The sequence below is a fragment of the Pristiophorus japonicus genome, chromosome 24 (assembly GCF_044704955.1).
Source record: "Pristiophorus japonicus isolate sPriJap1 chromosome 24, sPriJap1.hap1, whole genome shotgun sequence".
Taxonomy (NCBI): Eukaryota; Metazoa; Chordata; class Chondrichthyes; family Pristiophoridae; genus Pristiophorus; species Pristiophorus japonicus.
Window position 1 is genome coordinate 26,302,147 of NC_092000.1, and position 27,715 is coordinate 26,329,861.

General features: G+C 58.4%; 1 protein-coding gene across 1 annotated transcript in view; it reads right to left on the reverse strand.

The window, feature by feature from the left end:
- Positions 1-5,311: 5,311 nt before the first annotated feature.
- LOC139237850 (protein Niban 1-like) overlaps positions 5,312-27,715 on the reverse strand; it is a 186,296-nt gene continuing 163,892 nt past the window's right edge. The window contains exon 8 of the mRNA XM_070867074.1: positions 5,312-5,338. Coding sequence (XP_070723175.1) covers positions 5,312-5,338 — 27 coding nt within the window. The remainder of the gene's footprint in view (positions 5,339-27,715) is intronic.

Below are 27,715 nucleotides of genomic sequence, written 5' to 3' on the forward strand. Positions count from 1 at the left end.
TTCTGTTTTCTCTCTCCTTCCTTTTTTAAAAAGTGGGGTTACATTAGCTACCCTCTAATCCATAGGAACTGATTCAGAGTCTATAGAATATTGGAAAATGACCACCAATGCATCCACTATTTCTAGGGCCACTTCCTTAAGTACTCTGGGATGCAGACTATCAGGCCCTGGGGATTTATTGGCCTTCAATCCCATCAATTTCCCTAACACAATTTCCTGACTAATAAAGATTTCCTTCAGTTCCTCCTTCTCGCTAGACCCTCGGTCCCCTAGTATTTCCGGAAGGTTATTTGTGTCTTCCTTAGTGAAGAGAGAACCATAGTATTTGTTCAATTGGTCTGCCATTTCTTTGTTCCCCATTATAAATTCACCTGAATCTGACTTCAAGGGACCTACATTTGTCTTCACTAATCTTTTTCTCTTCACATATTTATAGTGGGTACTGCAGGGAATTTAATGGCCAGAGTGGTCTCCTAGACTAGTTACAATCACCTAGATGGATCGGAGAGGAATTTCCCAGATTTTTTTCCTTAAATTGCCTAGATTTTTAAACTGTTTTTTTACCTCTCCCAGGAGATCACATGGTTTCTGGTGGGGTGGAGTCATCATAGGCAGTCCCTCGAAACAAGGATGACTTGCTTCCACACCGAGAACAGATGAGTTCACAGGTGTTTCAATGATATTTGGGATCCCGAACTACATCCTGAAGGGTGAAAGATGTCCGTGCATGGTTTTTTATAACATGTGGTGGCCATTGCACACCAGCCACCACACGGGCTCGACAGAGCTAGGTATTGGTCCAGCGGCAAGATTTAACCAAGACGACTGGAGACCGTTCTGCTGCACGGACCTAGTGCGCACACACATCGCAGTGTGGGCTGGCCCGTGCTGCCCCTGGGCCCCCACCTCCAGGTGTGGTCTCAAGGGATATGGAGATTGGGTGCTAAAGTGGAGTTGAGATCAATGATCAGCCATGATCTTATTGAATGGCGGAGCAGCCTCGATGGGCCTACTCCTGCTCCTATTTCTTATGTTCTTATGTCTCACCAACGCCATGTACAGTTGTAGCAGGACTTCCTTACTTTTATACTTTTAATGAGAGGTGATCTTATTGAAACATATAATATTCTGAGGGGGCTTGACGGGATAGATGCAGAGAGGATGTTTTCCCTCATGGGGGAATCTAGAACTGGGGGCATAGTTTCAGAATAAGGGGTCGACTATTTACGACTGAGATGAGGAGAAACCTCTTCCCCTCTTCCAATAAAGGCCAACATTCCATTTGCCTTCCTGATTACTTGCTGTACCTGCATGCTAACCTTTTGTGTTTCATATACAAGACTCCCAGATCCCTCTGCACTGCAGCATTTTGTAATCTCTCCCCATTCAAAGAATAATTTGCTTTTTTGGATTGTCCAAAGGGAGAGTTACCAAGGAGACTCACTGATGGACTTATTTTATGAGCTTGTTCTTCTGATAATATCACCCTTTAATTTCACCTTGTTTTCTGAAAGCATTATCGGTCAGTTTAATTGATGAAGCATTACCTTAAGTGAACGACAATTTTGGTGGATTGGGGCGGGAGGAATTATGGGATCCAGGTCCTTGGGTAGGGATATTATGAAACTGGAAGAAGGCATTTGGAAGCCAAGGTTATGTATTTTCATTGATTGCAACATAATTTACCTACCCTATCACTGCATCCCTCAATCTTCTCGCCAAAAACATTTGAGTTCTCTTGAAACCCATTTATTCTGTTGGCTTCAGTGCTTTCCCCTAATAATTTAAACCATGTCTCTGGAGCACGTTGTGCAGGAAATAGATCTGCCTGAATTCAACAATTACTTTAATTAACATTTTAAATGATTTCTTTAATGCATTCAGTGCTCATTAAGTTAGGGTTGTTAGTGTTGGGGAACAGGACACTTTTTTAAATTTCAGGCACCACCTGTCAGCATCAAGCGACAGCACAGGTTCCTCGACTCTGCACCAACAGTGACAGAAGGGAGACTTGCATTTATATAGCGTCTTTCATCACCTCAGGTCGTCCCAAAGTGCTTCACAGCTCATGAAGTACTTCTTTTTTTCAAGTGTAATGTAGAAAAGGCGGCAGCCAATTTGCATACAGTTAAGATCCCACAAGCAGCTACGATAAAAAAATTACCAGTTTTTAAGTGATGTTGATTGAGGGATAACTATCGGCCAGGACACCGGAGAGAACTCCCCTGCTCTTCTTCAAAATAGTGCCGTAGGATCTTTTACATTCAGCTCAGAGGGAAGACTTGGTTTAACGTCTCATCCGAAAGACGGCACCTCCGACAATGCAGCACTCCCTCAGCACTGCACTGGAGGGTCAGCCTAGATTTTATGCTCAAGTCTCTGGAGTGGGACTTGAACCCACAAACCTTCTGACACAGAGGTGAGAGTGCTACCCACTTTTTTTGTTACAATTTATTCAACATTAAAAACATTTACAACATCATGATCATTCCATTGTATCATACAAATCCTTTCTGCCACTCTGCACAGCTGTTCCTCCAACACATATTAACATCAAAACCCCCTCTCCTTAAGGCCTGTTACCATCGCAAATCGGTAGCCAGACTGCAGAGTGGACTGGCCACCGACTCTTCATGGATTGCCATTCCGAGGTTTGCCGGTGGTTCCCCGATCCCCCCCTTACCGCTCCACTGCTGCCGATCCGTGGTAAGCGCGTCATCACCATGCACACCGCCAATCCATCCCCGCTCTCCCCCCCCCCCCCACCACCATCTGCCAAAGCCGAAATTCCACTCTGAAAATCCTCGGCCCGTCCGGCTGTGCCTAAACCTGTTTTTCCGGTGGTCCAGTGAGGCTGAGGCCTTCTGCAACGGGGGTGCGGCTTCCCTTAAAGGGGCGGTACGCACTGCCGCTACGGTTTTTTTTGTCGCCGACTGCCATGTCGGGCCCGACAATTATGCCCCCGGATTTGGGTGCCAGGCCGCTGGCCCCTCCCACACGCTCCGTGGTGGCCCAGTGGATCGAAGTCTTAAAAGCGTGGAGGCTCTCCCCTTTAAGTGAAGCGGAGAGCCATGGTGACGCAGCGCCGTGATGACATCATCGCGGCGGTCACTCCGCACCACCCCCAACTTCCGCCCCTTTCGTGTACTCATCACCCCGTATCCGCCCCTCTCGTGTAATCACCGCCCCGTATCCACCCCTCTGGTGTACTCATCACCCCGTATCCACCCCTCTGGTGTAATCACCACCCCGTATCCACCCCTCTGGTGTACTCATCGGCCCGTATCCACCCCGCTAGTGTAGTCACCGCCCCCAGTAAAAGCGACTTCCGGATTGGAATTTTAAAAAACAACAAAGAGTGGAATTTCGCTCAAGAGGCGACCTCAACCACAGCCACAGTAAAAACCATGGAAATGGGGTACGTGCGGCCTGTTTCGAGCGAGGTAGGGGGGGCAATTTCAGCCCCCTGGAGTTTATTTTGTCTCCTGTAACATATATTAATCTGCTAGTGGCTGGATTTTCGGCTTTACTGATTTCGGGGGGCTTAATGGCGGTGGGACGGTCCCAATACTGCCTGAAATAAGTTTGCGCCCTTGACTGGAAATTTTGGCAAAAAATGAGGATCTATGATCGGAGGCGCTAAATCAGGCGTTACACAACACACTTTTTGCGCCTGAGCCAAAAATCACAACGTTAAGAAAGGTTGCCGTTTTGCGCATGCGCAGGTATGTTTTAGTTTTCCCGACGCAGATGGCCCAGCCGACTTCTGGGACTAGGGCACAGATGGAGCAGCAGGAAGGCAGGCAGCGTGCCAGGAGCTTTTCATCAGAGGCTGCCAAGGCCTTAGTGCAGGCAATGGAAAGGAGGTGGGCATCACTGTATCTGGCTGGAGGAGGGAGGCCGCTGCCAAGGATCTTTAAACGCATCTGGCATGAGATTGCACAGGAGGTGTCCCTGGCAGACACGGTGGTCAGAACTGGCACTCAATGCCGCAAAAAGTTCAATGACCTTACGAGGGTCATCAGGGTGAGTACCCTTCACATTTATGTATGCCTGCTATCCTTCCAATATGAATGTGAAGTATTTCAATGTCTTGCAGGCCATGACGAGGGTTACAGAATGCATCAGAAAGGTGAAGGCTCACTTCTCCAGCCAGTGCCTCTGAATTCAGGATAGAAACATAGAAATTTGCAGCGCAGAAGGAGGCCATTTCAGCCCATCGTGTCCACGCCGGCCGACAAAGAGCCACATGGCCCTCGGTCAGCAGCCCTGAAGGTTACATATAAAGCTACAAACAATGGCGGAAAGGTAAACAGCACCCAGCCCAACCAGTCCGCCTCACACAACTGCGACGCCCCTTATACTGAAACCTTCTACACTCTACCCCAACCGGAGCCATGTGATCTCCTGGGAGAGGCAAAAACCAGATAAAAACCCAGGCACATACCCTCTTGTTCCCTAATCCTTGTAAACCCTCCTCCCACTGCTGATATGCGTTTCATAAACATGACCCTGAGCCGCTATGCTACCGACCTCTCACCTCATCCCAATCGGTCAAAAACCTCATGCAACATCCACACAGATTGAAGTGAAGACATTTGCACATCCACACAGTGGCGGCTATTGAACTATGGAAGGCGTATGTGGCACAACAGGAGGTGCACCTTGCTGAACCCTTCTTATTTTTCTTATAGCAGGCGAAGCTCTCACACAACAGGCGTGAGCAGCGCCGTACAGGAGAGGGGGCCGCCACAACTGCTGGATTTAACTGATGTTGATTAACGGGTCTCAGCCATCATGGGACAGTGGCCGGGGTCGGTGCCGAGCCCACTTCGGGTAGTAAGGGGTTTGGGGGATCATGTGGCTAATGTGACTTCATGGAGCCCGAATATGAAGTGGCCTAGCCCCTTTACATGTACATGTCCAATGCCCCCTCCCCTGCTGCTAACCACACCTCTGTTGTTTTCTGCTTGCAGATGGCCAGCCATGAGCGGGACAGCCGTCAAGGGACCATCGACATCTGGCCATGGTGGAGAAGATGAGGCAGGTGAAGAGAGTGTTATGCCTGAGCCACAGAGCCCACCCGTTGCCCCGTCTTGCATTGGAGGCAGTTCAGAGACGGTTCACGAGGTGGATTCCGGAGATGAAGAGGTTGTCTTATGAAGAAAGGTTGAGCAGGTTGGACCTATACTCCTTGGAGTGCGGAAGAATGAGAGCTGATCTTATTGAAACACACTGGATTCTGAGAGGGCTTGACAGGGTAGATACAGAGAGGATAGAAACATAGAAACATTGGCCCCAAGTTTCGGCCTCAGTTGTTCCTGATTTTGAGGAGCAACTGGTTGAGAACGGAGTATCTTAGAAATCGGAATTCTTGGCATTTAGTTTGCTCCAGTTCTAGTCAGTTAGAACAGTTTCACTTTGGAACAGAATTTTTTTTTCAAAAGGGGCCGTGTCCGGCCACTGACGCCTGATTTCAAAGTTTCCACATTGAAAACTTACTCCAAACTAACTTAGAATGGAGTAAGTGAAGATTTTTGTATGCTCGAAAAAACCTTGTCTACACTTTAGAAAATCAGGCGTAGGTTACAAATTAGGCGTAGGGAATGGGGGAGGGGAGGGGGGGAGGGGGGAAGGGAAGTCATTAAATTCTACAATCAATCCTTAGTTATACTTATACAAATATTATACAAATAAATCCAACCTAAATAAAAATTTATAAGCAAAGAAAAGATTAAATAAACCATGTTCCTACCTGTGTGAAATAGCAGCAGCCTTCGAGCTGCTGTGCTTCAGGCAGGCCTTTCATGTTGGAGACAGGCAGGGGTGTGGCGTCAGTGTCTCGACGGCAGCGGCAGCAAGCAGCCTTTAAGCTGAGCTGCGGTGCTTGAGGCAGGCCTTCATTCTCTTCGTGGCTGGCCGCGAAGAAGCAACACCGGACGGACTCAAGGCCATTCGGCCATGAGATAGCAGCGGCGTCAGTGGCTGACCGGCAGCCGAAGAATCAAAACAGGACACACGCAGCTCATTATGGTGCTTGAGGCCATTCGGCCACGCTTAAGGGGCGGCGTCAGTGTCTCGACGGCAGCCGAGTCCTTTTAAAAATGGCCGAGTGCCAATGTTTGTTTGACACTGCGCATGCGTGCACGCTCCAACGCGCACGCGCAGGGTTGCCGGCACCACGAAGGCTCATTTAAATTGGACCCGCCCCCCACTACTTACAGAATCGGCGCGAGTGTTTGGCTCCGCCCCCCCCCCCCCCCCCCCGCTGAGAAGAGCGCGCCGCGCCAAGCAGAGATCAAGCTCCGAGGAGCCGGAGAATATCGGAGGTTTTTTTTAGCGCACTTTTAGGCGCGAAGAACAAGCGTCCAGCTCGGAGGTGTGCCATTTTCGGCGCGGGCCGAAACTTGGGGCCACAGAAAATAGGTGCAGGAGTAGGCCATTCGGCCTTGGAGCCTGCACCACCATTCAATAAGATCATGGCTGATCATTCCCTCAGTACCCCTTTCCTGCTTTCTCTCCATACCCCTTGATCCCTTTAGCCGTAAGGGCCATATCTAACTCCCTCTTGAATATATCCAATGAACTGGCATCAACAACTCTCTGCGGCAGGGAATTCCACAGGTTAACAACTCTCTGAGTGAAGAAGTTTCTCCTCATCTCAGTCCTAAATGGCTTACCTCTTATCCTTAGACTATGTCCCCTGGTTCTGGACTTCCCCAACATCAGGAACATTCTTCCTGCATCTATCCTGTCCAGTCCTGTCAGAATTTTATATGAACATAAGAACATAAGAACATAAGAATTAGGAACAGGCGTAGGCCATCTAGCCCCTCGAGCCTGCTCCGCCATTCAATAAGATCATGGCTGATCTGGTCGTGGACTCAGCTCCACTTACCGGCCCTCTCCCCGTAACCCTTAATTCTCTTATTGCTTAAAAATCTATCTATCTTTGACTTGAAAACATTCAATGAGCCAGCCTCAACTGCTTCCTTGGGCAGAGAATTCCACAGATTCACAACCCTCTGGGAGAAGAAATTCTTCCTCAACTCGGTCTTAAATTGGCTCCCCCGTATTTTGAGGCCGTGCCCCCTAGTTCTAGTCTCCCCCACCAATGGAAACAACCTCTCTGCCTCTATCTTGTCTATCTCTTTCATGATTTTAAATGTTTCTATAAGATCACCCCTCATCCTTCTGAACTCCAAGACCCAGTCTACTCAATCTATCATCATAAGGTAACCCCCTCATTTCTCGAATCAGCCTAGTGAATCGTCTCTGTACCCCTTCCAAAGCTAGTATATCCTTCCTTAAGTAAGGTGACCAAAACTGCACGCAGTACTCCAGGTGCGGCCTTACCAATACCTTATACAGTTGCAGCAACACCTCCCTGCTTTTGTACTCCATCCCTTTCGCAATGAAGGCCAACATTCCATTCACCTTCCTGATTACCTACTTCACCTGCAAACTATCCTTCTGTCATTCATGCACAAGGAACCAATCGTGGAGCAGTAGGAGCTGTGAGCAGTGAGGAGAGCAGCAATCAACTTGAGCTCCTGCCTGGAGAGCCCTGAGACCAGCCCAGGAATAGAAGGAAGGAAGGGGCTTCACCTTCAAACTTTTATCCAGAGGGAGAGGAAGAGAACAGAAAACTTTTACAACTTTATCATTCTGCAAAGAGTTGGAGAGAGGGGGAAAAACCACAACAACATCCAGTGTGGAAGGAGGGAGACTCTACATTCTACAGGTGGGTGTGGGTGCATTTCCCAAAAAGACTTTGTTGTTTCGGTGGGGGGAGGAAAGAAGACCACTGAGGGCCGGAACATCGCGGGGGGTGTGTGTGTGTGTGTGTGTGTGGTAGTGTGCGTGGGGGCCGTGCTTACAACTAGGCCCCCCCCACAATTGAAACCCCCCCCACCCCCAATTGCCTAGCCTGGGATAGCTGGAGCTACCAGGCTGAAGATTTTCATTAATCACCCAATTAAGGATCGTTAGGAGTGCCTGGTGGCTCCAGCTACCCCAGGTGAAGACATCTTCTCCCCCCACCTGAAGACCACCTCAAAGACTTTTGTGTTTTGCCATCTGGGGAGTGCACCCACCCACAGCTGCGACGAGAGACCTGCCCTCGCAGCCCCCCCCCCTTCCCACCCCCCTCTCTCTTTTCTCTGTTACTCTGTTTCTCCCCTCTCTCTCTGAGAGCCCTTCCTTCCAAATTTAATTTAAAAAACAAACAATTTAAGACAACTGAGCAGAGGGAGCAAGGCCCCTCCCCAATTGCCAACTAGGGGAGAGGTGTGCCTCATTAAGGGCTCCTCTGCTCAGTCATTATACAAGAGGCCAATTAAGACCATTAAGGCCTGTGACTTTGGGGTGGGTGTAGCCCTTAAAGGGACCCCGTGATGGCGACCCCATCCACGCCGGTGGCAGGGCCAGCAAGGACGTATGCGCAGGTGGCAACCGCTTCCACGGCCCCTCCTGCGCCACCCGCTGCCCTGCCACCATTTAGGTTAATTACGAAAAAACACGGGGTCAAGAGCTACACTCACCCCACAATGACCATCGAGGAGTGCGTGCGGGCGATGGCTGGGGTAGTCGGCCCCTCGGCCATTGTCGCAGCCTCCAAGATGTCTGGGAAGGCCGTGTTCTTCCTGGGGTCGGAGCGGGCGGTGTCCCTGGCCCTTGAAAAGGGGCTCACGGTGGGCGGGACGTTCCTGCCGGTGGATCCTCTCGAGGCCACCGCGCAGAGGGTCATCGTGTCAAACGTCCCGCCCTTTGTTTCCGCTGAGCTCCTCCTCCCTCACCTACACCAACTGGGGGAGGTAAGGTCGGGGATCAACCCCATACCGCTCGGCCTCAGGGAGAACAGCCTGCGCCACGTGTTCTCCTTCCGCCGCCAGCTCTTTGTCCGGCTGGCGCGGGAGGACCTGACAGAAGGGCACTTTAATGTGGTGCACGAGGGGACTGCCTACCGCGTCTTCTGGACGTCGGACGGCGTGCGGTGCCATGCCTGCAGGGAGGTGGGGCACGTTCGCAAGAACTGCCCCGCCTCCAAGGCCGCCAAACCACCGAAGGCGGCCATAGCTGGCGCCGCCGCCACCCCTCCCCCTAGTTGCGTCCGCGTGCCGGGAGCCATGGGTGCGCGGGCATCGTCGGAGGCCTTTGTTTTCAGGGCCTCCGGCGGGGGGGAGGGAGAGCGTCCGAGCGGAAAGAAGGCGCGGAAGAAGGAAAAACATCTAGAGGCGGGTCCCCTCGGTGCGCCGGAAAGTCTGACCACCGCGCTCAGCCCAACCCAGTCACCGGCGAGCGCGGGGTGCCCCGAGCCCGTGCCCGGGCCCTTGAATAACACCACAGAGGGGCCCAGGCGCGGGCAAGAAAAGGAAAAGGGGGGGGCGGAGCGGGAGGCCTCGGCAGACATGGAGGTCTCCCTGACTCCGCGCGCCCCCAGGAACAAAAAGAGGCACCGCCCCAATGAGGCGGAGGGGGAACAACATCCCTCCGCGGAGGAGGCGGTGCCCGCCGCGTGTCCCGCGTCCCCCACCAGCGCCCCCAAATTGCGCTGCAGGCGCGAGGAGTCTTTCCCCGGGGAGGGTGAGGCAGTCGAGGCTGCCCAGCCGCTGCCTCCTGGGGAGGGCGTGGAAGATCTGCCTGTCGTGGGGGGCGTGGGGCCAGTGGAAGAATGCGTAGCCGCCGGGTCGAGCGTCCCGGGGACCGAGGCGGGCGGGGCCGAAAAGGCCGAACCTGAGCCCGCCCAGCTATTACCCAACTTCCCCCGGGATTTGCTCGACCCGGCAGAGAATGAAACAATTGATTTTAATGATACTGTAGATGCTGGGCCGGGGGGTGGCAGCGGGGAGGGGGAGGAACACCCACCCTCGCCCCTTACTTTGGAGCTGGAGCACTTGGAGGGCCTGGGGATTTCCTATGGCCGGGTCTCTCCTTGTTCTCCGGTTCCTGGGGCGGAGGGGGAACCCCTTCCGCTGTCATTTCCCGACCCGGCACCATTTTTAAAAGAGCCCAGTGGGGACTCCTCTGCCGACGATCCTGGGGGTGGGATCGGGGCAGTGCCAGGGCCGGTTGGAGCGGCCGGTTCATTTGCCGTACCTTGTGCGGTCGATGGGCCGGCTGCTGGCGGCCACCTCCCGGAGGAGGACGGGGACTCGGTGGGGGACGCGGGTGAAGACCTAGAGACCACCGCCAGGGAGGCGGTGGATCTGCTCGCGGCCGCCGCTGAGGCCCTCCTCGTTCCTGCAAAGGAACTCCGGGACTTTTTGGCCCAGAGCCGGGGTCGCCGCGACCAAGCCCGACTGGCCCTGGAAAAATGGTCCGAGCCGGAGCTGATCAAGGGGTCCGTCCGCGCCGCCGTTAAAACCTTGGCCGCGGGCGGGCCCTTGACAAAGGAGCAGCACCTTGAGCTGCGCGAGCTCGAGGGACTCCTCGCTGGGCTGCGGAGGGAGCGGAGTTCAACAAAAGACTTCGCTCCCTCCCCCACAATAGGTTAAGGTAGAGGTTGCACTATGCTTTTGCCATGAAGATAACCATAGCCAGCCTCAACATCAACGGCGGCAGAGGGGCACGCCGTAGATTTGACAATTTTTCGCTCCTGCGGGAGGGGAAATATGCGGTGTGCTTCCTGCAAGAAACCCACACCGTTCCGGGAGACGAAGCCACGTGGCTCCTGGAATGGCAAGGAGAGGTCCGCATGAGCCACCTCACCGCCATTTCAAGTGGGGTGGCCATCTTGCTGGGCCCGCATTTTCAGCCGGAGATCTTGGGGGTCGAGGAGCCCGTGCCAGGCCGCTTGCTGCACGTAAAGGTTCGCCTGGGGGACGTGCCGCTCCATCTCGTGAACGTGTACGCCCCTCATCCCGGCCCGCAGCAGACGCGCTTCTTTGAAGAGGTGTCCGCTCTTCTTGGCTCCGTCGACGTCGGCGACTGCATTGTCCTCGGGGGGGATTTTAACTGCACCCTCGAGGCGAGGGACCGCTCCGGTGCCCCGCAGTGCATGACGGCGATGGAGAAGTTGAGGGACCTGGTCGGGTCCTTCGACTTGGTGGACGTCTGGCGAAATCTCCACCCCGACTCCAGCGCCTTTACTTGGGTGAGGCCTGGAGTTGGATGGTCTAGAGTCGACCGCCTTTACGTGTCTCGGGCGTACGTTTCCTGCGTCCCGGCGGCCTCCATGCGGCCGGTGCCGTGCTCGGACCACCACCTGGTGTGGGCGGAGCTCGCTTCGCTCCGCGCGAGGACGGGGTCCGCGTACTGGCACTTTAACAACCGGCTGCTGGAGGACGTGCGGTTCCAGGACTCGTTCCGTCGATTCTGGTCCGACTGGAGAAGGAAGCAGGGGGGCTTCCCCTCCTTGAGGCTATGGTGGGACGTGGGCAAGGCTCACGTCCGCGTCTTCTGTCAAGAGTACGCGAGGGGGTCGACCAAGAGGCGGGCGGCCAGAGTCGGGCGCCTAGAAAAAGAGGTGCTCGACCTGGAAGCCCGTCTCGGTCAAGTCGTCCAGGACCCGGCCCTGCGGACGGTGTACGAAGCGAAGAAGGCCGCGCTGAAGGACCTGCAGCTCGTCGGGTCCCGAGGCGCGTTCGTGAGGTCGCGGATCCGGTTCCTGCGGGATCTGGACCGCGGCTCCCCCTTCTTCTACTCGCTGGAAAAAAGGCAGAGTGTCCGTAAGCAGCTCTTGACGCTGCTGGCCGACGACGGCTCTCTCGTCTCGGATCCGGAGGGCGTCAACAACAGGGTCCGTGAATATTACGGGGCCCTGTTCTCTCCGGATCCGTCCAGCGAGGAAGCGCGTAGAGTTTTGTGGGAGGACCTGCCGAAGGTCGGCCCGGAGGGCGCCGAAAATCTGGAAGCTCCGCTAAGCCTGGCGGAGCTGACCGGTGCCCTCGCCCGGCTCTCGAGGGGAAAATCCCCGGGGCTGGACGGGCTGACCGTGGAGTTCCACAGGGCGTTCTGGGACGTCCTGGGGAGCGACTACGCGCGGGTCCTGGGGGAAAGTCTGGCGACCGGGGAGATGCCCCTCTCTTGGCGCAGGGCAGTCATCGTCCTGCTGCCTAAGAAGGGCGATCTCCGCCTCCTTAAGAACTGGCGCCCGGTCTCCCTCCTCAGCACGGACTACAAAATCTTCGCCAGGGCGATGTCTGCTCGCCTTGGTGCCGTGCTGGACCACATGATCCACCCCGACCAGTCATACACGGTCCCGGGCCGGACAATCCACGACAACATCCATCTGGTCCGGGACCTCATCCATTGCTCCCAGGAGGCTGGTCTGTCGGTCGCCTTCCTATCCCTCGACCAAGAGAAGGCGTTCGACAGGGTGGATCACGACTATCTGCTCGGAACCCTGCGCGCTTTCGGGTTCGGGACGCATTTCGTCGCCCGGATCCGACTTTTGTACGCCGCCGCGGAGTGTCTGATTAAGGTTAACGGGTCCTTGACGGCGCCCCTTCGCTTTAGGAGAGGGGTGCGCCAGGGATGCCCCATGTCCGGCCAGTTATACGCCGTTTGCGTGGAGCCTTTCCTGCGCCTCTTGCGGACGAGGTTGACGGGACTGGCTCTGCAAGGGCCGGGCGTGGATGTCGTCCTCTCGGCTTACGCCGATGACGTGCTCCTCGCGGTAGAGGATCCCGCTGACCTGCGGAGGATGCGTGAGTGCCAGGAGATTTACTCGGCCGCGTCCTCCGCCAGGATCAACTGGGAGAAATGTTCCGGACTCCTGGTGGGTCAGTGGCGGGTGGACTCCCTGCCGGAGGAGCTCAGGCCTTTTGCCTGGAGCACGACCCATCTCCTCTATCTGGGAGTCTACCTTAGCCCCGACGAGGAAGCCTGGCCGGCGAACTGGCAGGAGCTGGAGGCCAAGGTCGCCGCTCGCCTAGGGCGCTGGACAGGACTGCTCCGAGTGCTGTCCTACAGGGGTCGAGCGCTAGTCATAAACCAGCTGGTGGCCGCAATGCTGTGGTACCGGCTGGTCACTTTGACCCCTCCCCCTGCGTTTGTCGCCAAGATACAGAAGAAGCTGGTGGACTTCTTCTGGAACAACAGGAAGCACTGGGTCTCTGTCGCGGTCTTGAGTCTCCCGCTTGAGGAGGGCGGTCAGTCGTTGGTGTGCGTCAGCGCCCAGCTCGCGACTTTCCGTCTTCAGACCCTGCAGAGATACCTTTACGTCGAGCCCCCTCCTAGGTGGTGTGCTCTGGCGAGGTATTTCTTCCGCCAGCAGCTCGACCTCAATTATGACACGCAGCTCCTGTTTGTGAACTTGGGGGGTGCCAGGACCGCCCTCCGGGAGCTGCCTGTCTTTTACAGGGAACTCATCAGGGTCTGGAACAAAGTCTCCACCAAGCGCAGCTCTCCGCCGGCTGGAGTGGCGGCCGTCCTGCAGGAGCCGCTGCTCGGGAATCCGTACCTCCACGGCCGAGGCTTCATGTGGCGGTCGGAAGAGAGGGCTGTGGCTGGTGAGGTGACCAGGGTCAGGGACCTGCTCGATGGCGGAGGAGCGGGCTGGATGGCGCCAGTCACGCTGGCGCGGCGCCTAAATTCTGCCAACGTCCGCCGCGCGGCCGATGCCATCGAGTCGCTAAAAACAGCTCTGGGCCCTGACTCCGTTAGGTGTATCGAGGAGGCTCAAGCACGTGGGGAGATCCCGTCCGAACTGACCCCCGTCCGGACGGAATTCCTCATCGGCGCCAAACCCCGGAACCTCCCTCGGGGGCCGGCGCCTCACAACTTGAGCCGCCTCGGGGAAATCCCCTCCGTGCCTTTCAGTTCCGCGCGGAGGGGTTTCCTGTACGGGCTGCTCCTGCACACCCTCAACTTTGCCATCCTCGCCGGCCGTCCGGACACGCCATGGCGCACCATCTTGCCGTCCGGAGGAGGCGGGGGTCCCCGATGGAGGGCACTCTACGCAGGGGTCCTCCCACTATTCATCGGGGACTTGGCCTGGAGGGTGGTGCACGGAGCAGTGCCGTGCAACAAATTTTTAAGCCGGTTCACGGACTCCCAGGCCGCCTGCAATTTCTGCGGTCTGGAGGAGTCCGTGTTCCATGTTTTTATTGAGTGCACAAGGTTGCAGCCCCTGTTCCATTATTTGAAGGGGCTGCTCCTGAAATTCTGGCTGCACTTCAGTCCCACTCTCCTGATCTTTGGGCACCCTGTGCGGAGGGGAGCGGGTAGGTCCGAAGGCCTCCTCGTAGGACTGCTCCTGGGCACGGCCAAGGGTGCCATCAGCCGGTCCAGGCAGCGGGCGGTCGAGGGGGTCGTTCAACCTGACTGCCTGCCTCTCTTCCGCTCTTACATCCGGTCCAGGGTGTCCTTGGAGATGGAGCACGCGGTGTCCACCGGTACGCTCGCGGCCTTCCGCGAGAGGTGGGCACCGGAGGGACTGGAGTGCATCATCACGCCCGGCAACCAAATTTTAATTTGATTTTACGTTTTAAAGTTAATTTGTTTTAATTGCCGGTGCTTTTAGTGTCCCCTTCCCTTTTATAGGGGGCACTGGGGAAAAATTGTGATTTTAGTGCCCAAAAGAAAAAAACAAAAAAAAAAAAAGAAAAAACAAAAAAAAAAAAACATAAAAAAGGGGGGAAAAAAAAAATGGGCCTTGTAAATGTCTGGAGTGTCACCCAGGTCGGGTGGCACAGTTTAATGTTTATGTTTTCGCAGGTAGACTCTAAAAGAGTTTCATGCACAAGGAACCAATCGTGGAGCAGTAGGAGCTGTGAGCAGTGAGGAGAGCAGCAATCAACTTGAGCTCCTGCCTGGAGAGCCCTGAGACCAGCCCAGGAATAGAAGGAAGGAAGGGGCTTCACCTTCAAACTTTTATCCAGAGGGAGAGGAAGAGAACAGAAAACTTTTACAACTTTATCATTCTGCAAAGAGTTGGAGAGAGGGGGAAAAACCACAACAACATCCAGTGTGGAAGGAGGGAGACTCTACATTCTACAGGTGGGTGTGGGTGCATTTCCCAAAAAGACTTTGTTGTTTCGGTGGGGGGAGGAAAGAAGACCACTGAGGGCCGGAACATCGCGGGGGGTGTGTGTGTGTGTGTGTGTGTGGTAGTGTGCGTGGGGGCCGTGCTTACAACTAGGCCCCCCCCACAATTGAAACCCCCCCCACCCCCAATTGCCTAGCCTGGGATAGCTGGAGCTACCAGGCTGAAGATTTTCATTAATCACCCAATTAAGGATCGTTAGGAGTGCCTGGTGGCTCCAGCTACCCCAGGTGAAGACATCTTCTCCCCCCACCTGAAGACCACCTCAAAGACTTTTGTGTTTTGCCATCTGGGGAGTGCACCCACCCACAGCTGCGACGAGAGACCTGCCCTCGCAGCCCCCCCCCCTTCCCACCCCCCTCTCTCTTTTCTCTGTTACTCTGTTTCTCCCCTCTCTCTCTGAGAGCCCTTCCTTCCAAATTTAATTTAAAAAACAAACAATTTAAGACAACTGAGCAGAGGGAGCAAGGCCCCTCCCCAATTGCCAACTAGGGGAGAGGTGTGCCTCATTAAGGGCTCCTCTGCTCAGTCATTATACAAGAGGCCAATTAAGACCATTAAGGCCTGTGACTTTGGGGTGGGTGTAGCCCTTAAAGGGACCCCGTGATGGCGACCCCATCCACGCCGGTGGCAGGGCCAGCAAGGACGTATGCGCAGGTGGCAACCGCTTCCACGGCCCCTCCTGCGCCACCCGCTGCCCTGCCACCATTTAGGTTAATTACGAAAAAACACGGGGTCAAGAGCTACACTCACCCCACAATGACCATCGAGGAGTGCGTGCGGGCGATGGCTGGGGTAGTCGGCCCCTCGGCCATTGTCGCAGCCTCCAAGATGTCTGGGAAGGCCGTGTTCTTCCTGGGGTCGGAGCGGGCGGTGTCCCTGGCCCTTGAAAAGGGGCTCACGGTGGGCGGGACGTTCCTGCCGGTGGATCCTCTCGAGGCCACCGCGCAGAGGGTCATCGTGTCAAACGTCCCGCCCTTTGTTTCCGCTGAGCTCCTCCTCCCTCACCTACACCAACTGGGGGAGGTAAGGTCGGGGATCAACCCCATACCGCTCGGCCTCAGGGAGAACAGCCTGCGCCACGTGTTCTCCTTCCGCCGCCAGCTCTTTGTCCGGCTGGCGCGGGAGGACCTGACAGAAGGGCACTTTAATGTGGTGCACGAGGGGACTGCCTACCGCGTCTTCTGGACGTCGGACGGCGTGCGGTGCCATGCCTGCAGGGAGGTGGGGCACGTTCGCAAGAACTGCCCCGCCTCCAAGGCCGCCAAACCACCGAAGGCGGCCATAGCTGGCGCCGCCGCCACCCCTCCCCCTAGTTGCGTCCGCGTGCCGGGAGCCATGGGTGCGCGGGCATCGTCGGAGGCCTTTGTTTTCAGGGCCTCCGGCGGGGGGGAGGGAGAGCGTCCGAGCGGAAAGAAGGCGCGGAAGAAGGAAAAACATCTAGAGGCGGGTCCCCTCGGTGCGCCGGAAAGTCTGACCACCGCGCTCAGCCCAACCCAGTCACCGGCGAGCGCGGGGTGCCCCGAGCCCGTGCCCGGGCCCTTGAATAACACCACAGAGGGGCCCAGGCGCGGGCAAGAAAAGGAAAAGGGGGGGGCGGAGCGGGAGGCCTCGGCAGACATGGAGGTCTCCCTGACTCCGCGCGCCCCCAGGAACAAAAAGAGGCACCGCCCCAATGAGGCGGAGGGGGAACAACATCCCTCCGCGGAGGAGGCGGTGCCCGCCGCGTGTCCCGCGTCCCCCACCAGCGCCCCCAAATTGCGCTGCAGGCGCGAGGAGTCTTTCCCCGGGGAGGGTGAGGCAGTCGAGGCTGCCCAGCCGCTGCCTCCTGGGGAGGGCGTGGAAGATCTGCCTGTCGTGGGGGGCGTGGGGCCAGTGGAAGAATGCGTAGCCGCCGGGTCGAGCGTCCCGGGGACCGAGGCGGGCGGGGCCGAAAAGGCCGAACCTGAGCCCGCCCAGCTATTACCCAACTTCCCCCGGGATTTGCTCGACCCGGCAGAGAATGAAACAATTGATTTTAATGATACTGTAGATGCTGGGCCGGGGGGTGGCAGCGGGGAGGGGGAGGAACACCCACCCTCGCCCCTTACTTTGGAGCTGGAGCACTTGGAGGGCCTGGGGATTTCCTATGGCCGGGTCTCTCCTTGTTCTCCGGTTCCTGGGGCGGAGGGGGAACCCCTTCCGCTGTCATTTCCCGACCCGGCACCATTTTTAAAAGAGCCCAGTGGGGACTCCTCTGCCGACGATCCTGGGGGTGGGATCGGGGCAGTGCCAGGGCCGGTTGGAGCGGCCGGTTCATTTGCCGTACCTTGTGCGGTCGATGGGCCGGCTGCTGGCGGCCACCTCCCGGAGGAGGACGGGGACTCGGTGGGGGACGCGGGTGAAGACCTAGAGACCACCGCCAGGGAGGCGGTGGATCTGCTCGCGGCCGCCGCTGAGGCCCTCCTCGTTCCTGCAAAGGAACTCCGGGACTTTTTGGCCCAGAGCCGGGGTCGCCGCGACCAAGCCCGACTGGCCCTGGAAAAATGGTCCGAGCCGGAGCTGATCAAGGGGTCCGTCCGCGCCGCCGTTAAAACCTTGGCCGCGGGCGGGCCCTTGACAAAGGAGCAGCACCTTGAGCTGCGCGAGCTCGAGGGACTCCTCGCTGGGCTGCGGAGGGAGCGGAGTTCAACAAAAGACTTCGCTCCCTCCCCCACAATAGGTTAAGGTAGAGGTTGCACTATGCTTTTGCCATGAAGATAACCATAGCCAGCCTCAACATCAACGGCGGCAGAGGGGCACGCCGTAGATTTGACAATTTTTCGCTCCTGCGGGAGGGGAAATATGCGGTGTGCTTCCTGCAAGAAACCCACACCGTTCCGGGAGACGAAGCCACGTGGCTCCTGGAATGGCAAGGAGAGGTCCGCATGAGCCACCTCACCGCCATTTCAAGTGGGGTGGCCATCTTGCTGGGCCCGCATTTTCAGCCGGAGATCTTGGGGGTCGAGGAGCCCGTGCCAGGCCGCTTGCTGCACGTAACGGTTCGCCTGGGGGACGTGCCGCTCCATCTCGTGAACGTGTACGCCCCTCATCCCGGCCCGCAGCAGACGCGCTTCTTTGAAGAGGTGTCCGCTCTTCTTGGCTCCGTCGACGTCGGCGACTGCATTGTCCTCGGGGGGGATTTTAACTGCACCCTCGAGGCGAGGGACCGCTCCGGTGCCCCGCAGTGCATGACGGCGATGGAGAAGTTGAGGGACCTGGTCGGGTCCTTCGACTTGGTGGACGTCTGGCGAAATCTCCACCCCGACTCCAGCGCCTTTACTTGGGTGAGGCCTGGAGTTGGATGGTCTAGAGTCGACCGCCTTTACGTGTCTCGGGCGTACGTTTCCTGCGTCCCGGCGGCCTCCATGCGGCCGGTGCCGTGCTCGGACCACCACCTGGTGTGGGCGGAGCTCGCTTCGCTCCGCGCGAGGACGGGGTCCGCGTACTGGCACTTTAACAACCGGCTGCTGGAGGACGTGCGGTTCCAGGACTCGTTCCGTCGATTCTGGTCCGACTGGAGAAGGAAGCAGGGGGGCTTCCCCTCCTTGAGGCTATGGTGGGACGTGGGCAAGGCTCACGTCCGCGTCTTCTGTCAAGAGTACGCGAGGGGGTCGACCAAGAGGCGGGCGGCCAGAGTCGGGCGCCTAGAAAAAGAGGTGCTCGACCTGGAAGCCCGTCTCGGTCAAGTCGTCCAGGACCCGGCCCTGCGGACGGTGTACGAAGCGAAGAAGGCCGCGCTGAAGGACCTGCAGCTCGTCGGGTCCCGAGGCGCGTTCGTGAGGTCGCGGATCCGGTTCCTGCGGGATCTGGACCGCGGCTCCCCCTTCTTCTACTCGCTGGAAAAAAGGCAGAGTGTCCGTAAGCAGCTCTTGACGCTGCTGGCCGACGACGGCTCTCTCGTCTCGGATCCGGAGGGCGTCAACAACAGGGTCCGTGAATATTACGGGGCTCTGTTCTCTCCGGATCCGTCCAGCGAGGAAGCGCGTAGAGTTTTGTGGGAGGACCTGCCGAAGGTCGGCCCGGAGGGCGCCGAAAATCTGGAAGCTCCGCTAAGCCTGGCGGAGCTGACCGGTGCCCTCGCCCGGCTCTCGAGGGGAAAATCCCCGGGGCTGGACGGGCTGACCGTGGAGTTCCACAGGGCGTTCTGGGACGTCCTGGGGGGCGACTACGCGCGGGTCCTGGGGGAAAGTCTGGCGACCGGGGAGATGCCCCTCTCTTGGCGCAGGGCAGTCATCGTCCTGCTGCCTAAGAAGGGCGATCTCCGCCTCCTTAAGAACTGGCGCCCGGTCTCCCTCCTCAGCACGGACTACAAAATCTTCGCCAGGGCGATGTCTGCTCGCCTTGGTGCCGTGCTGGACCACATGATCCACCCCGACCAGTCATACACGGTCCCGGGCCGGACAATCCACGACAACATCCATCTGGTCCGGGACCTCATCCATTGCTCCCAGGAGGCTGGTCTGTCGGTCGCCTTCCTATCCCTCGACCAAGAGAAGGCGTTCGACAGGGTGGATCACGACTATCTGCTCGGAACTCTGCGCGCTTTCGGGTTCGGGACGCATTTCGTCGCCCGGATCCGACTTTTGTACGCCGCCGCGGAGTGTCTGATTAAGGTTAACGGGTCCTTGACGGCGCCCCTTCGCTTTAGGAGAGGGGTGCGCCAGGGATGCCCCATGTCCGGCCAGTTATACGCCGTTTGCGTGGAGCCTTTCCTGCGCCTCTTGCGGACGAGGTTGACGGGACTGGCTCTGCAAGGGCCGGGCGTGGAGGTCGTCCTCTCGGCTTACGCCGATGACGTGCTCCTCGCGGTAGAGGATCCCGCTGACCTGCGGAGGATGCGTGAGTGCCAGGAGATTTACTCGGCCGCGTCCTCCGCCAGGATCAACTGGGAGAAATGTTCCGGACTCCTGGTGGGTCAGTGGCGGGTGGACTCCCTGCCGGAGGAGCTCAGGCCTTTTGCCTGGAGCACGACCCATCTCCTCTATCTGGGAGTCTACCTTAGCCCCGACGAGGAAGCCTGGCCGGCGAACTGGCAGGAGCTGGAGGCCAAGGTCGCCGCTCGCCTAGGGCGCTGGACAGGACTGCTCCGAGTGCTGTCCTACAGGGGTCGAGCGCTAGTCATAAACCAGCTGGTGGCCGCAATGCTGTGGTACCGGCTGGTCACTTTGACCCCTCCCCCTGCGTTTGTCGCCAAGATACAGAAGAAGCTGGTGGACTTCTTCTGGAACAACAGGAAGCACTGGGTCTCTGTCGCGGTCTTGAGTCTCCCGCTTGAGGAGGGCGGTCAGTCGTTGGTGTGCGTCAGCGCCCAGCTCGCGACTTTCCGTCTTCAGACCCTGCAGAGATACCTTTACGTCGAGCCCCCTCCTAGGTGGTGTGCTCTGGCGAGGTATTTCTTCCGCCAGCAGCTCGACCTCAATTATGACACGCAGCTCCTGTTTGTGAACTTGGGGGGTGCCAGGACCGCCCTCCGGGAGCTGCCTGTCTTTTACAGGGAACTCATCAGGGTCTGGAACAAAGTCTCCACCAAGCGCAGCTCTCCGCCGGCTGGAGTGGCGGCCGTCCTGCAGGAACCGCTGCTCGGGAATCCGTACCTCCACGGCCGAGGCTTCATGTGGCGGTCGGAAGAGAGGGCTGTGGCTGGTGAGGTGACCAGGGTCAGGGACCTGCTCGATGGCGGAGGAGCGGGCTGGATGGCGCCAGTCACGCTGGCGCGGCGCCTAAATTCTGCCAACGTCCGCCGCGCGGCCGATGCCATCGAGTCGCTAAAAACAGCTCTGGGCCCTGACTCCGTTAGGTGTATCGAGGAGGCTCAAGCACGTGGGGAGATCCCGTCCGAACTGACCCCCGTCCGGACGGAATTCCTCATCGGCGCCAAACCCCGGAACCTCCCTCGGGGGCCGGCGCCTCACAACTTGAGCCGCCTCGGGGAAATCCCCTCCGTGCCTTTCAGTTCCGCGCGGAGGGGTTTCCTGTACGGGCTGCTCCTGCACACCCTCAACTTTGCCATCCTCGCCGGCCGTCCGGACACGCCATGGCGTACCATCTTGCCGTCCGGAGGAGGCGGGGGTCCCCGATGGAGGGCCCTCTACGCAGGGGTCCTCCCACTATTCATCGGGGACTTGGCCTGGAGGGTGGTGCACGGAGCAGTGCCGTGCAACAAATTTTTAAGCCGGTTCACGGACTCCCAGGCCGCCTGCAATTTCTGCGGTCTGGAGGAGTCCGTGTTCCATGTTTTTATTGAGTGCACGAGGTTGCAGCCCCTGTTCCATTATTTGAAGGGGCTGCTCCTGAAATTCTGGCTGCACTTCAGTCCCACCCTCCTGATCTTTGGGCACCCTGTGCGGAGGGGAGCGGGTAGGTCCGAAGGCCTCCTCGTAGGACTGCTCCTGGGCACGGCCAAGGGTGCCATCAGCCGGTCCAGGCAGCGGGCGGTCGAGGGGGTCGTTCAACCTGACTGCCTGCCTCTCTTCCGCTCTTACATCCGGTCCAGGGTGTCCTTGGAGATGGAGCACGCGGTGTCCACCGGTACGCTCGCGGCCTTCCGCGAGAGGTGGGCACCGGAGGGACTGGAGTGCATCATCACGCCCGGCAACCAAATTTTAATTTGATTTTACGTTTTAAAGTTTAATTTGTTTTAATTGCCGGTGCTTTTAGTGTCCCCTTCCCTTTTATAGGGGGCACTGGGGAAAAATTGTGATTTTAGTGCCCAAAAAAAAAAACCAAAAAAAGAAAAACACAAAAAAAAAAAAAAAGGGGGGGAAAAAAAAGGGCCTTGTAAATGCCTGGAGTGTCACCCAGGTCGGGTGACACTCTTTAAAGTTTTATGTTTTCGCAGATAAACTCAAAAGAGTTTCATGCACAAGGAACCAATCGTGGAGCAGTAGGAGCTGTGAGCAGTGAGGAGAGCAGCAATCAACTTTTGCTCCTGCCTGGAGAGCCCTGAGACCAGCCCAGGAAGAGAAGGAAGGAAGGGGCTTCACCACCACTTTCACCCAGAGGGAGAGGAGGAAAAAGCAGAAAACTTTGTACATCTTTTTACCATTCTGCAAAGAGTTGGAGAGAGGGGGAAAAACCAACAACATCCAGTGTGGAAGGAGGGAGACTCTACATCTTCTACATGTGGGTGTGGGTGCATTTCCCAAACAGACTTTGTTGTATCGGTGGGGGGAGGAAAGAAGACCACTGAGGGCCGGAACATCGCGGGGGGTGTGTGTGTGTGTGGAAGTGTGCGTGGGGGCCGTGCTTACAACTAGGCCCCCCCCACAATTGGAACCCCCCCCACCCCCCACATTTGCCTAGCCTGGGATAGCTGGAGCTACCAGGCTGAAGATTGTTGTTTTTCTTAAACACCCAATTAAAGATCGTTAGGAGTGCCTGGTGGCTCCAGCTACCCCAGGTGAAGACATCTTCTCCCCCCACCTGAAGACCACCTCAAAGACTTTTGTGTTTTGCCATCTGGGGAGTGCACCCACCCACAGCTGCGAGGAGAGACCTGCCCTCGCAGCCCCACCCTTCCCACCCCCCTCTCTCTTTTCTCTGCTACTCTGTTTCTCCCCTCTCTCTCTGAGAACCCTTTCCTTCCAAATTTAAAAAAAAAAAAACAATTAAGACAACTGAGCAGAGGGAGCAAGGCCTCTCCCCAATTGTCAACGAGGGGAGAGGTGCCTCGTTAAGGGCTCCTCTGCTCAGTTAAATACACGAGGCCATTAAAGACCATTAAGGCCTGTGACTTTGGGGTGGGTGTAGCCCTTAAAGGGACCCCGTGATGGCGACCCCATCCACGCCGGTGGCAGGGCCAGCAAGGACGTATGCGCAGGTGGCAACCGCTTCCACAGCACCTCCTGCGCCACCCGCTGCCCTGCCACCATTTACACTTATAACAAAAAAACACGGGGTCAAGAGCTACACTCACCCCACAATGAGCATCGAGGAGTGCGTGCGGGCGATGGCTGGGGTAGTCGGCCCCTCGGCCATTGTCGCAGCCTCCAAGATGTATGGGAAGGCTGTTTTCTTCCTGGGGTCGGAGCGGGCGGTGTCCCTGGCCCTCGAAAAGGGGCTCACGGTGGGCGGGACGTTCCTGCCGGTGGATCCTCTCGAAGCCACCGCGCAGAGGGTCATCGTGTCGAACGTCCCGCCCTTTGTTCCCGCTGGGCTCCTCCTCCCTCACCTACAACAACTGGGGGAGGTAAGGTCAGGGATCAACCCCATACCGCTCGGCCTCAGGGAGAACAGCCTGCGCCACGTGTTCTCCTTCCGCCGCCAGCTCTTTGTCCGGCTGGCGCGGGAGGACATGACAGAAGGGCACTTTAATGTGGTGCACGAGGGGACTGCCTACCGCGTCTTCTGGACGTCGGACGGCGTGCGGTGCCATGCCTGCAGGGAGGTGGGGCATGTTCGCAAGAACTGCCCCGCCTCCAAGGCCGCCAAACCACCGAAGGCGGCCAAGGCTGGCGCTGCCGCCACCCCTCCCCCTAGTTGCGTCCGCGTGCCGGGAGCCATGGGTGCGCGGGCATCGTCGGAGGCCTTTGTTTTCAGGGCCTCCGGCGGGGGGGAGGGAGAGCGTCCGACCGGAAAGAAGGCGCGGAAGAAGACAAAACATCAAGAGGCGGGTCCCCTCGGTGCGCCGGATAATTTGACCACCGCGCTCAGCCCAACCCCGTCACCGGCGAGCGCGGGGTGCCCCGAGCCCGTGCCCGAGCCCTTGAACAACACCACAGAGGGGCCCGGGCGCGGGCAAGAAAAGGAAAAGGGGGGGGCGGAGCGGGAGGCCTCGGCAGACATGGAGGTCTCCCTGACTCCGCGCGCCCCCAGGAACAAAAAGAGGCACCGCCCCAATGACGCGGAGGGGGAACAATATCCCTCCGCGGAGGAGTCGGTGCCCGCCGCGTGTCCCGCGTCCCCCACCAGCGCCCCCAAATTGCGCTGCAGGCGCGAGGAGTCTTTCCCCGGGGAGGGTGAGACAGTTGAGGCTGCCCAGCCTCTGCCTCCCGGGGATGGAGTGGAAGGTCTGCCTGTCGTGGGGGGCGTGGGGACCGCGGAGGAATGCGTAGCCGCCGGGCCGGGCGTCCCGGGGACTGAGGCGGGCGAGGCCGAAAAGGCCGAACCTGAGCCCGCCCAGCTATTACCCAACTTCCCCCGGGAGTTGCTCGACCCGGCAGAAACAAAATATATTGATTTTAATGAAACTGTAGACGCTGGGCCGGGGGGTGGCAGCGGGGGGGGGGAGGAACACCCACCCTCGCCCCTTACTTTGGAGCTGGAGCACTTGGAGGGCCTGGGGATCTCCTATGGCCGGGTCTCTCCTTGTTCTCCGGTTCCTGGGGCGGAGGGGGAACCCCTTCCGCTGTCGTTTCCCGACCCAGCACCATTTTTAAAAGAGCCCAGTGGGGACTCCTCTGCCGACGATCCTGGGGGTGGGATCGGGGCAGTGCCAGGGCCGGTTGGAGCGGCCGGTTCATTTGCCGTACCTTGTGCGGTCGATGGGCCGGCTGCTGGCGGCCACCTCCCGGAGGAGGACGGGGACTCGGTGGGGGACGCGGGTGAAGACCTAGAGACCACCGCCAGTGAGGCGGTGGATCTGCTCGCGGCCGCCGCTGAGGCCCTCCTCGTTCCTGCAAAGGAACTCCGGGACTTTTTGGCCCAGAGCCGGGGTCGCCGCGACCAAGCCCGACTGGCCCTGGAAAAATGGTCCGAGCCGGAGCTGATCAAGGGGTCCGTCCGCGCCGCCGTTAAAACCTTGGCCGCGGGCGGGCCCTTGACAAAGGAGCAGCACCTTGAGCTGCGCGAGCTCGAGGGACTCCTCGCTGGGCTGCGGAGGGAGCGGAGTTCAACAAAAGACTCCGCTCCCTCCCCCACAATAGGTTAAGGTAGAGGTTGCACTATGCTTTTGCCATGAAGATAACCATAGCCAGCCTCAACATCAACGGCGGCAGAGGGGCACGCCGTAGATTTGACAATTTTTCGCTCCTGCGGGAGGGGAAATATGCGGTGTGCTTCCTGCAAGAAACCCACACCATTCCGGGAGACGAAGCCACGTGGCTCCTGGAATGGCAAGGAGAGGTCCGCATGAGCCACCTCACCGCCATTTCTAGTGGGGTGGCCATCTTGCTGGGCCCGCATTTTCAGCCGGAGATCTTGGGGGTCGAGGAGCCCGTGCCAGGCCGCTTGCTGCACGTAACGGTTCGCCTGGGGGACGTGCCGCTCCATCTCGTGAACGTGTACGCCCCTCATCCCGGCCCGCAGCAAACGCGCTTCTTTGAAGAGGTGTCCGCTCTTCTTGGCTCCGTCGACGTCGGCGACTGCATTGTCCTCGGGGGGGATTTTAACTGCACCCTCGAGGCGAGGGACCGCTCCGGTGCCCCGCAGTGCATGACGGCGATGGAGAAGTTGAGGGACCTGGTCGGGTCCTTCGACTTGGTGGACGTCTGGCGAAATCTCCACCCCGACTCCAGCGCCTTTACTTGGGTGAGGCCTGGAGTTGGATGGTCTAGAGTCGACCGCCTTTACGTGTCTCGGGCGTACGTTTCCTGCGTCCCGGCGGCCTCCATGCGGCCGGTGCCGTGTTCGGACCACCACCTGGTGTGGGCGGAGCTCGCTTCGCTCCGCGCGAGGGCGGGGTCCGCGTACTGGCACTTTAACAACCGGCTGCTGGAGGACGTGCGGTTCCAGGACTCGTTCCGTCGATTCTGGTCCGACTGGAGAAGGAAGCAGGGGGGCTTCCCCTCCTTGAGGCTATGGTGGGACGTGGGCAAGGCTCACGTCCGCGTCTTCTGTCAAGAGTACGCGAGGGGGTCGACCAAGAGGCGGGCGGCCAGAGTCGGGCGCCTAGAAAAAGAGGTGCTCGACCTGGAAGCCCGTCTCGGTCAAGTCGTCCAGGACCCGGCCCTGCGGACGGTGTACGAAGCGAAGAAGGCCGCGCTGAAGGACCTGCAGCTCGTCGGGTCCCGAGGCGCGTTCGTGAGGTCGCGGATCCGGTTCCTGCGGGATCTGGACCGCGGCTCCCCCTTCTTCTACTCGCTGGAAAAAAGGCAGAGTGTCCGTAAGCAGCTCTTGACGCTGCTGGCCGACGACGGCTCTCTCGTCTCGGATCCGGAGGGCGTCAACAACAGGGTCCGTGAATATTACGGGGCTCTGTTCTCTCCGGATCTGTCCAGCGAGGAAGCGCGTAGAGTTTTGTGGGAGGACCTGCCGAAGGTCAGCCCGGAGGGCGCCGAAAATCTGGAAGCTCCGCTAAGCCTGGCGGAGCTGACCGGTGCCCTCGCCCGGCTCTCGAGGGGAAAATCCCCGGGGCTGGACGGGCTGACCGTGGAGTTCCACAGGGCGTTCTGGGACGTCCTGGGGGGCGACTACGCGCGGGTCCTGGGGGAAAGTCTGGCGACCGGGGAGATGCCCCTCTCTTGGCGCAGGGCAGTCATCGTCCTGCTGCCTAAGAAGGGCGATCTCCGCCTCCTTAAGAACTGGCGCCCGGTCTCCCTCCTCAGCACGGACTACAAAATCTTCGCCAGGGCGATGTCTGCTCGCCTTGGTGCCGTGCTGGACCACATGATCCACCCCGACCAGTCATACACGGTCCCGGGCCGGACAATCCACGACAACATCCATCTGGTCCGGGACCTCATCCATTGCTCCCAGGAGGCTGGTCTGTCGGTCGCCTTCCTATCCCTCGACCAAGAGAAGGCGTTCGACAGGGTGGATCACGACTATCTGCTCGGAACTCTGCGCGCTTTCGGGTTCGGGACGCATTTCGTCGCCCGGATCCGACTTTTGTACGCCGCCGCGGAGTGTCTGATTAAGGTTAACGGGTTCTTGACGGCGCCCCTTCGCTTTAGGAGAGGGGTGCGCCAGGGATGCCCCATGTCCGGCCAGTTATACGCCGTTTGCGTGGAGCCTTTCCTGCGCCTCTTGCGGACGAGGTTGACGGGACTGGCTCTGCAAGGGCCGGGCGTGGAGGTCGTCCTCTCGGCTTACGCCGATGACGTGCTCCTCGCGGTAGAGGATCCCGCTGACCTGCGGAGGATGCGTGAGTGCCAGGAGATTTACTCGGCCGCGTCCTCCGCCAGGATCAACTGGGAGAAATGTTCCGGACTCCTGGTGGGTCAGTGGCGGGTGGACTCCCTGCCGGAGGAGCTCAGGCCTTTTGCCTGGAGCACGACCCATCTCCTCTATCTGGGAGTCTACCTTAGCCCCGACGAGGAAGCCTGGCCGGCGAACTGGCAGGAGCTGGAGGCCAAGGTCGCCGCTCGCCTAGGGCGCTGGACAGGACTGCTCCGAGTGCTGTCCTACAGGGGTCGAGCGCTAGTCATAAACCAGCTGGTGGCCGCAATGCTGTGGTACCGGCTGGTCACTTTGACCCCTCCCCCTGCGTTTGTCGCCAAGATACAGAAGAAGCTGGTGGACTTCTTCTGGAACAACAGGAAGCACTGGGTCTCTGTCGCGGTCTTGAGTCTCCCGCTTGAGGAGGGCGGTCAGTCGTTGGTGTGCGTCAGCGCCCAGCTCGCGACTTTCCGTCTTCAGACCCTGCAGAGATACCTTTACGTCGAGCCCCCTCCTAGGTGGTGTGCTCTGGCGAGGTATTTCTTCCGCCAGCAGCTCGACCTCAATTATGACACGCAGCTCCTGTTTGTGAACTTGGGGGGTGCCAGGACCGCCCTCCGGGAGCTGCCTGTCTTTTACAGGGAACTCATCAGGGTCTGGAACAAAGTC